At 41.4% G+C, this 9298-nt stretch overlaps 3 protein-coding genes across 3 annotated transcripts; all 3 read right to left on the bottom strand.

The window, feature by feature from the left end:
* Positions 1–1837: 1837 nt before the first annotated feature.
* Positions 1838–3949, bottom strand: LOC103309733. Its single transcript, XM_008185950.1, has one exon. It carries the CDS (start codon positions 3947–3949, stop codon positions 1838–1840), a length of 2112 nt encoding a protein of 703 aa, XP_008184172.1.
* A 13-nt stretch (positions 3950–3962) lies between these two features.
* LOC103309734 lies at positions 3963–4946 on the bottom strand. Its single transcript, XM_008185951.1, has one exon. It carries the CDS (start codon positions 4944–4946, stop codon positions 3963–3965), a length of 984 nt encoding a protein of 327 aa, XP_008184173.1.
* A 112-nt stretch (positions 4947–5058) lies between these two features.
* On the bottom strand, positions 5059–5751 carry LOC107884024. The gene has a single exon (XM_016805315.1). The coding sequence runs from the start codon at positions 5749–5751 to the stop codon at positions 5059–5061; it is 693 nt and encodes a 230-aa protein (XP_016660804.1).
* Positions 5752–9298: the final 3547 nt, after the last annotated feature.

A 9298-nucleotide genomic window follows, 5' to 3' on the forward strand; every position in this document is an offset into this window, starting at 1 on the left:
AAGCGCTATTGACTGTAACATGATAATTGGGAATTTTATTGAAAACACAACGCTCATTAATGCCAGTCTCAGAAACGTTTGCTTTTAAAAGATCAGATTCATAATTTTTATCATTTATAATCAAATCATCAGACTCAGTAAGTATACTTTGAAGATCATGCTTATGCCCACGACAAATTCGGCAGTAATGGTTTGCAGAGAAACTTTCTACAAACCCAAGGATTGAATTTAGCCCCAAATTATCACCCAAAATTAAACCCAGAACAAAATATATCTTTATATCGGTGGAATTAACGTGTATTGTTAATCCATTTTCTTGCAGATCAATAAGGTCATTTATAAGGGAAGAAAACAGATTCATTACTAAATTTTTGACACCCTCTATCAGATGAGTGAAATACAAATGCAGGGAAAATGTTTTCTAATGATGATAAATATTCCGGGGGAAGAGCAGGCACCGTGTAGTAAACACATCCCATTTTATGAACACCTGAATGGGAACCAAGAGGGTTGCCCATTTCAGCATCATCATAGTATAAGAATATGGGGAAAACAATTTTATCTTGGAAGATTTTTATAATATTTTTCCATGTAGTTCCATGTAGTTCCATGTAGTTCAAAGATGTAATTGTATATTGATGGGCCAAATAAAATATTCCAGGCAATTCGAAAAAAATTTTTAGATTTTCTTTTATACAAAATAAATGTCCTTGCACTTGAACCATTACCTGTCGCTCTACACCATCTACAACCTTCACCGTTTCACCGACAGGAATTTAAAATGTCACCTATTATGTCTTCAACCCAGTGGTGAACTAAGGGGGCTAGAGGGGCTATGATTTAGCCCCCCCCCCAAAAAAAAAAAAAACCACTTATTGATTTATGTATAAGCCTTTTATGGCTTATAGGTTCCCTATTTACAAATAATTGTTTTTTAAGCCCCCCCCCCCCCCAAATGTTTACCCTAGTTGCACCTATGTTTCAACCCCATTGAGAGCATTATTTGTATACATAATTTAAATATGAAATAATCAGCAAAGTGTAAAAAAATTAGGTCAGTTTAGATACGAGTGTATTGTTTTAAAACTAGCACAAATTCGTCTTTTATTTTCAGAGTGAAAAGTGTAAATATACTGTTTGAGGTTGTGGATTTAGATTTGTTTATTGTAATAACAAAGAGATTTTTTATTTTGTCACACTGACGATTTTTACATTTTATTTAACAACAAAAGAGAATATACACTGTTATGATTTTAAAACGATAAAAGTACGGAGTGAAAGTGCGCACGACGGGGTGTTGGAACTTACCGAACTGTATGACAGTCGGTGCAATGCCAGAATACTCCGACTGTTGCCCCATAGACTGCGGCAGATATATGGTCAGTGCAATGCCGGAATACTCTGACTATTGCACTATTGACCGATATAAATACCGTCCGATAAGTTCGGGTGTAGAAGGCTTTCACCTGAAATGCGCAAGTCTGCCCGGGTGGGTCTTGCTACAGATCAGGTGAAAGACTGGTACTCGGTTGTCGGTCGTGCGGCCTTTTATATGCGGTCTATCGGCGATTATTTTAGCCGGTCTCGTGTTCTGTGACAGACTGGCAATCGTCGGTACCGTGTTCTGTGACAGAAACCCGAAACCGCAAAAGTGCAATCGCCGATAGACGCATAACTAATAATTAATTTATATAATTAAGAAAGGACGTATTAATTTTAATAACATTAGCTACGATAAGCATGATAAGGTTGAGATTGACGGGAGGGCAGTGGTGTGCTTAATTATCTTCGCAACTGTGTGTGTGAACATGCTGCTCCCTTTGAATGCATCCGGCATTCAACATATTGGCAAAGGACAGAGTTTGACCGTTGGACGTTTGAGTAGCCCGGTTGCAGTCTTGACGGTGGCTACCCTGACGACACCATCTTGTCCTGGATGTACTTCTGTGATCCGGCCAAGCTTCCAGCACAACGGAGGAGTTGGTTCTCGAATAAGGACCAATGTGTCGACCGTTAGGTTCTTTTGACCGGTTGACCATTTTGATCGAAGCTGGAGAGTCTGTAGATATTCGTTTTTCCAACGTTTCCAAAAGTGTGTGTGGAGTTCCGAAATGAGTTTCCAGCGTTTATAATGTGACGTTGGTATGTTATCTAAGTTCGGATCGACGGTTGAAGTGGTGGGCATCAGTGTAAGAAAATGACTGGGCGTTAGTGCATCGAAGTCCAATGGATCAGGACTGAGTGCACTTAATGGCCGTGAGTTTAGTGTGGCTTCGATCCGCGTTAAAAGGGTACTGAGTTCTTCGTACTTGAGTCGATGGAGACCAATCGTTCTGTGAATCAGTGTTTTTGTTGACTTCACTCCAGCCTCCCAAAGACCCCCGAAGTGAGGTGCGGATGGTGGATTGAAGTGCCAGCTGATGTTCCGCGCTGTGAGAAAGTTCCTACACTTTTCCTGGTGTTCAGTGGATTGTGTGAATTTATCAACTATTTCAAACAACTTGGAGGCACCTACAAAGTTGGTTCCACAGTCACTGTGCATCTGTTGTACTGGGCCTCGGCGTGAAATGAAACGACTAAAGGCCATCAGAAAAGTTTCTGTGGACAAGTCTGAGGCGAGTTCAAGATGTAGCGCTTTGGTTGCCATACAGACGAAGAGGCATATGTAGGCTTGGCATGGTACAGTGCTGCGTGTTTTTGATGGTTTTAACGTGATTGGACCAGCATAGTCGACCCCGACTGCGGTGAATGGTTTTATTTGCTGTAAACGGAATTTTGGCAAATTTCCCATTATGGGCTGGACTCCTCGGGGACGAATTCGGTAGCAGGCAATACAGTGACGTAAACGAGATTTAATTACTTGGCGACTGACTACAATCCAATACTGTTGCTGGATGATGGCTTGTAGTGTTTTAGCCCCCGGGTGGTTGTGTTGACGGTGAGTGTCGTCAATTAGCAAGTGAGTAAATCGATGTGTCCTCGGCAGAAGACTAGGGTGCTTCTGCTCATACGGAAGATCAGCGTGGACCAGACGACCTCCAACTCGAAGGATTCCACGGTTATCAACAAATGGATTTAAGCCACGTAATTTGTTAGCGCCTTTGTGAGTAGGATCGCGGAGCTGCGTAAGTTCGTCACCGAATGCTTGGCTTTGTACGGCGAGTATAATGACCTCCAGTGCGTGACTTAGTTCAGTGGTTGTTGGTTCGATTCTGTTGGGTTTGATGTTCGCAAAAACTCGTTTACAATATGCGATGATGCGAATGATCTTTTGTAATGACGAAATTCGACAGAAGAGGCGGTCGAAAATGGTGCTGGTCGGGGTTATCACGAGGACTGTGGTTCGTGCTTCAAGGTCTGTGACGGCCGCAGCAGAACATAAGGGCCATGTACTGTGATCTTGGACCAGGAACGCAGGTCCATTCCACCACATTGGATGTTTCAGAAGTTCAGAAGGGTAGAGTCCACGAGATGCGCAGTCTACTGGATTTTCGCTGGTTGGAACATATCGCCAGAGTGATGGTGGTGTGAGGCTCTGGATTTGGCTAGTTCTGTTTGCAATAAACGTAGCCCAGCGATGTGGAGATGATTGAATCCAGGCGAGAGTGGTCGTTGAATCAGTCCAGGCGTGCATGGCGTTGATAGATAGTAGTTGTTTGAGAAGTTCATAGACATAATGCAACAGTTGAGCTGCCAACACTGCACCGCACAATTCTAACCGTGGAATAGTCACTCGTTTCAGAGATGACACCTTGGATTTGGCCGTGACGAGGTTGGAAAACACGTGGTTTCCGGAATCGCAGCGTAGGTAGACTGCGGCCGCATAACCCTTTTCGGAACTGTCTGAGAAGACGTGGAGTTCATACTGAGTTTCTCTTTCTGTGGTGAGTCGTCGGGGAATCTTCAGATTTTGTATGCATTGAATTTCACTTTGGTATCGCTGCCACATTGTTTGCACCTGCTCAGGAATGGGATCGTCCCATCCAATTCCTGATGTCCATAATAACTGCATCATGTGCTTTGCCAAAAAGGTGACAGGTGAGAGAAAGCCGAGAAGGATCGAAGATGCGTGCAAGATCCGAAAGGATCGAGCGTTTAGTTGTACTTGCATTTGGACACTGAAAGGTGTAAGAGAAATGATCTAGTTTTGGATTCCATTGCATCCCGAGGATTTTCAGCCCAGCCTCCAGCTCATCATCAAATAGTACATCAGCTGACATGGAGCGCTCATTGTCTGATACAGCCTGAAGGATCACGGGAGAGTTGCTGGCCCATTTCCGAAGTTGAAATTGGCCTTGTTTACATAGAGCAATTAATTGTGATTGTTGCACTAAAGCTGCTTCTGGGGAATCAGCCCCCGTAAGTATGTCATCCACAAACGTATCTTGCATGAGGATATGAGCAGCGATGGGGAATCTTATCTCCTCGATCTTCGCTAGGTGTTGTAAGGTTCGCAATGCTTGATGAGGAGCAGAGGATGTACCATATGTGACTGTACAGAGACGGTATTCTGTTATTGGTTCATCAGGATTAAATCTCCAAAGAATCCGTAAATAATCACGGTTTTCAGAATGAATTTCAATTTGCCTATACATCTGCTTGATGTCAGCTGTAAACAGAACCTTGTGTACTCGGGCACGGATCAGAATCCGTGGTAAGTCCTGTTGGAGCTTGCGACCTGTATATAGGTTGGTATTGAGTGATTGTCCCGTGGTGGTCACAGCAGAGGCATCAAAGACGACTCGGAGTTTAGTTGTCTTACTCTCAGGACGCACGATGCAGTGATGTGGGATGTAGTAGCAATATGGAGTCATTCTTTTATTCATCGGGACTAATTCCATATGTTGACTCTCAAGGTAATCTCTCATGAACTCCTTATATTGTCGGGAAAGCTCTTCATTTTGCGACAATCGGCGTTCCAAATAACGAAATCGTGTTTGAGCCATGCTCCGGGAATCGCCGAGGATTGGGTGAGGATGTTTTAATGGTAGCGCAATGCTAAATCGACCAGACGCCCGACGCTTTACTGAGGACGTGAATATTCTTTCTGCGTGGATTTCATCTGGGCTCAAATAAATGGTGTTTATGGGGTGGTTCCTCCATCTCCCAGAATATTGACAAAGATTGTTCAAGTGTTGAATCAGAGGTGACTAACATTGACGTGACTGGCTTGGGTGTCATTGCTTCAGCTGGTCCCATCAAAACCCATCCAAATACAGTGCCAAAGGCCATTGGATGATGTTGAAGACCAGCAATGCGATCACCGGTGAAGATAGCTGGTGCGACGTCTGCGCCGAGCAAGATATCAACTTGCCCTGGAGTGTGGAAGGTTGGATCTGCCAGATCTAGTTGATTGATGTGTGGCCATGAGGTTGCTTGAATAGTTTCTTGAGGTGTGACATCTGTGATTTTTGACACAATAAGAACATCGAGAGGAATGGATGGTTCAGATTGGTTTACTGGTGACATTGTAATTGTGGTCATGCCAGACACCACGTTAACCGGTGTGCCTGAGAACACGCTGATTTTTGTAGTGCAACGTCGGCGGGTCACAAAGAGGCGATCTGCACACTGCTTCGTGATAAAACTGACCTGATTTCCCGTATCCAATAGTGCTCGCAGAGTATGTTTCTGTTGGTCGATTGATGCGACACTGATGAGTAATGTTGACAGTAGGATCGGCCCGAGATCTTTGAGTGGCAGTAAACATCGTAGCTGCTGACGGAGCACTGTCATCCGTGGTTGCATCATTTGGGAAGTGTAGAAGCGTATGATGCTGCTTCTTACACGCTTGGCATGTATGCTTTGATGGACATGCCGACGACGTATGTCCAGATCCCAAACAGTTGATACACAACTGCAGCTTCTTCGCCGTTTAGAATCGTTCACTTGGGTTTTGGCTTTCGAAGATTGCGCATTTTCGAACTGAATGGGCTTGCTTACATAGTGGGCAGCTAATGGTTGTGCTCGACGTGGATTTGGTGGCTGCCACAAGAACTTTAGATGACGCCGTTGAACGAGAACCTCTTGACGGTGGTGGTTTAGATTTGGCTCTTAATGAGTCAGCTATACCTGGACTGGCCGTAGAGTAATGTCCCGCTCGTGCATCGGCTGCCCGCACGTGACTACGCAGAAATTCAACGAACTCAGTCAACTGCGGTTGGTGCCTGTCACCGAGGATCAGCTCCCAGCGAGCCCGAAGTTCATAGTCAAGATGTTGCTCAAATATATGAACTAACACTGGGCTCCACTGACGAGTCGTGAGGCTTAGATTGTCCAATGCGGCGGTGTGTTCAAGGATCGTATTGATCTGTGATTTGATTGAACAGGCATCGGTAGATAGTACTTTGTGTGGGGCAAGAAGAGCTTGTATGTGGATTCTAGCCAAGTCCCTCTTATTCCCGTATCGAGCTCGTAATATTTCCCACGCACTGTGGTAATTTGCGGACGTTAACGGAAGATGGGCTATGACTGTCTTCGCTTCACCTTCAAGAGACGTTTTTAGAAACTCAAATCTTTCGACGTCGGGAAGTTCTGGGGCATGTGACATAATTGAGTTGAACAGGTCGTCGAATCCTTGCCACTCAGTAATGATGCCAGAGAAGATCGGGAACGTTCGTTTTGGCAGTTGGTAATGGGATACGTTAGTTGATCCATTTCCGATGGTTTTGTTTAAGGTTGCTGAGAGCGATTGATCCAGGACAGGTGATAATGAGATTTTCTGCACATCTGCAAAGGCAGCAAGTTCGTAATACAGATTATCGAACGTGGCAGAGAGTGCGCGGCTACTGGATGTATCAGTGACGTCAATTGGAGCTGTCCCTTGACTGACTGCGTTTTCCATGTACTGGATGTCCTCTTCAACTTTCCAACGGATTTCGTTGAGTTCCCGAAGCATCTGCTCAATTTTTGCCCGTTTTGCAACATTTTTTGAATCAGCTTTGAACTCACCAGCCACCGCAATGAATGCAGTGATTCTGTCGGTACCTCGGATTACACGGGCCTTTGCTTCAATGTATCCAGCGGAGACGGGTAGCGTCATGGTTCGTGTAGCTGTTAACTTCAGTAGTTGACACGACACCAGTAGTCAAGGATGGCCGATTGATATGATAGTGACTTGAGTGACTGCTATCAATTTTTTCTTGGCGTGGATGTTGATGGACAATATGACAGGGTCACGGTTTGTCTTTTCTCATCCGGCTCGAAGGACCAATGTTTGAGGTTGTGGATTTGGATTTGTTTATTGTAATAACAAAGAGATTTTTTATTATGTCACACTGACGATTTTTACATTTTATTTAACAACAAAAGAGAATATACACTGTTATGATTTTAAAACGATAAAAGTACGGAGTGAAAGTGCGCACGACGGGGTGTTGGAACTTACCGAACGGTATGACAGTCGGTGCAATGCCAGAATACTCCGACTGTTGCCCCATAGACTGCGGCAGATATATGGTCAGTGCAATGCCGGAATACTCTGACTATTAGACTATTGCACTGTTGACCGATATAAATACCGTTCGATAAGTTCGGGTGTGGAAGGCTTTTACCTGAAATGCGCAAGTCTGCCCGGGTGGGTCTTGCTACAGATCAGGTGAAAGACTGGTACTCGGTTGTCGGTCGTGCGGCCTTTTATATGCGGTCTATCGGCGATTATTTTAGCCGGTCTCGTGTTCTGTGACAGAAACCCGAAACCGCAAAAGTGCAATCGCCGATAGACGCATAAATAATAATTAATTTATATAATTAAGAAAGGACGTATTAATTTTAATAACATTAGCTACAATAAGCATGATAAGGTTTTGATTGACGGGAGGGCAGTGGTGTGCTTAATTATCTTCGCAACTGTGTGTGTGAACAATTATTATTAATTTTTTTTATTCCAAAATTCCAACAGCTGTTCCTCAATCATGATATGATGGCTATAATATGCCTATATGTATAGATTATTGGCTCATATATATTATTAATAAATTATTAGTATTTATAATAATGCACGCACAGGAACCACGGCTTTTCCGCGTAGTCCGCGATATCTACTAGATAATAGTATCTATACGGATGGTTTAACCAATTAGTGTAGACACGATACCGAATTTTCGTGGTAGTGTTATCGGTAACAATTAAGGTATACTTAAGTATAATACAAGTATTCCCTCCAGTGCTCACGTCGAGAGACTTTTTAGTGCAGGAGGCCAATTATTCGATGAAAGGCGTGGGTCTATGTCTGATGATAACTTTGAAATGTCACTTTTGTTAAAATATAACAAACATTTTTGAATAAAATATAATAGAATATAGTCATATAGATTATATTATGTATCATTATTTAATATTAATATTTTAAGTTGTCATACTGTTATGTATATTTTTTTATTTTGTTTCACCCTCTATGTTCTAATAACTGATAAGTGATATACCAAATAATTGAAATTATTATAATAATTTACTTAATACTTACCTAATTAGAACATTTCGATCAAATTACTAGGTGTTTAATTCAATTTTTCAGTTTTAATCAATAATTTAAGTTAGATAACTTATTATTTACATTTCAACAAAAAGGTTTTTTAATCGAAAAAAAAAACTAACTTCTAACTTCTACTCTAACTTAAGTTACTATTTTCACCAAACTAACTTCTAACTAACTAAGTTAGAAATTTAGACAATTTCAGTAACTAAATTAAATTCTAAATTAGTTTTTTTATTAGAGTAACTTAACTTCAACTAGTTGAAAAAATGACCAACTTGCCCAGCTTTGTGATCATTATAATATTATGTTCATCAATTCTTTATAACTTCGAGTACATAACATGCAATGGTACTGTTGTGCCCATTTACCAGGTCTTACGCTGTGATATCACAGATTAAATACAATTTTATCTAACATGTGATAATATTGTTTTATCAGCTGAAAATATCCAATATTACCGATTAGCATTTCAAAAATGTGTTCAGATATTTTACGAGTTGTTAAAATTATTACAATTTTGTCAGAAACTCAAATTATGTATTACTGATTAGTTACCAGTTTTACAATTTGTATGTTGTTTACCTTGTATAATGTATGGGAAAGAAGTATTTTTATTGTTATGACAATGGTTATACTTTTTGATCATAATTAAAAAATAATTTCCCAGGAATATTAAGTTTAAAAACAATACAAAAATATATTTTTTTTAGATTCTGAGTGGAACGATGAATGTATTGATTTTACAATGATGTGTATTTTTTTATTTTTTTTTTATTTTTGTGTCTGTCATCACCTTTTAGGACAGTAAAAGTGCTTGGATTT

Source organism: Acyrthosiphon pisum, unplaced genomic scaffold, assembly GCF_005508785.2.
Source record: "Acyrthosiphon pisum isolate AL4f unplaced genomic scaffold, pea_aphid_22Mar2018_4r6ur Scaffold_21429;HRSCAF=23973, whole genome shotgun sequence".
Classification (NCBI taxonomy): domain Eukaryota; kingdom Metazoa; phylum Arthropoda; class Insecta; order Hemiptera; family Aphididae; genus Acyrthosiphon; species Acyrthosiphon pisum.

Coding starts and splice junctions, on each gene's coding strand:
- LOC103309734 (XM_008185951.1), bottom strand. CDS start 4,946: ATGGCTCAAACACGATTTCGTTATTTGGAACGCCGATTGTCGCAAAAT.
- LOC107884024 (XM_016805315.1), bottom strand. CDS start 5,751: ATGATGCAACCACGGATGACAGTGCTCCGTCAGCAGCTACGATGTTTA.
- LOC103309733 (XM_008185950.1), bottom strand. CDS start 3,949: ATGTGGCAGCGATACCAAAGTGAAATTCAATGCATACAAAATCTGAAG.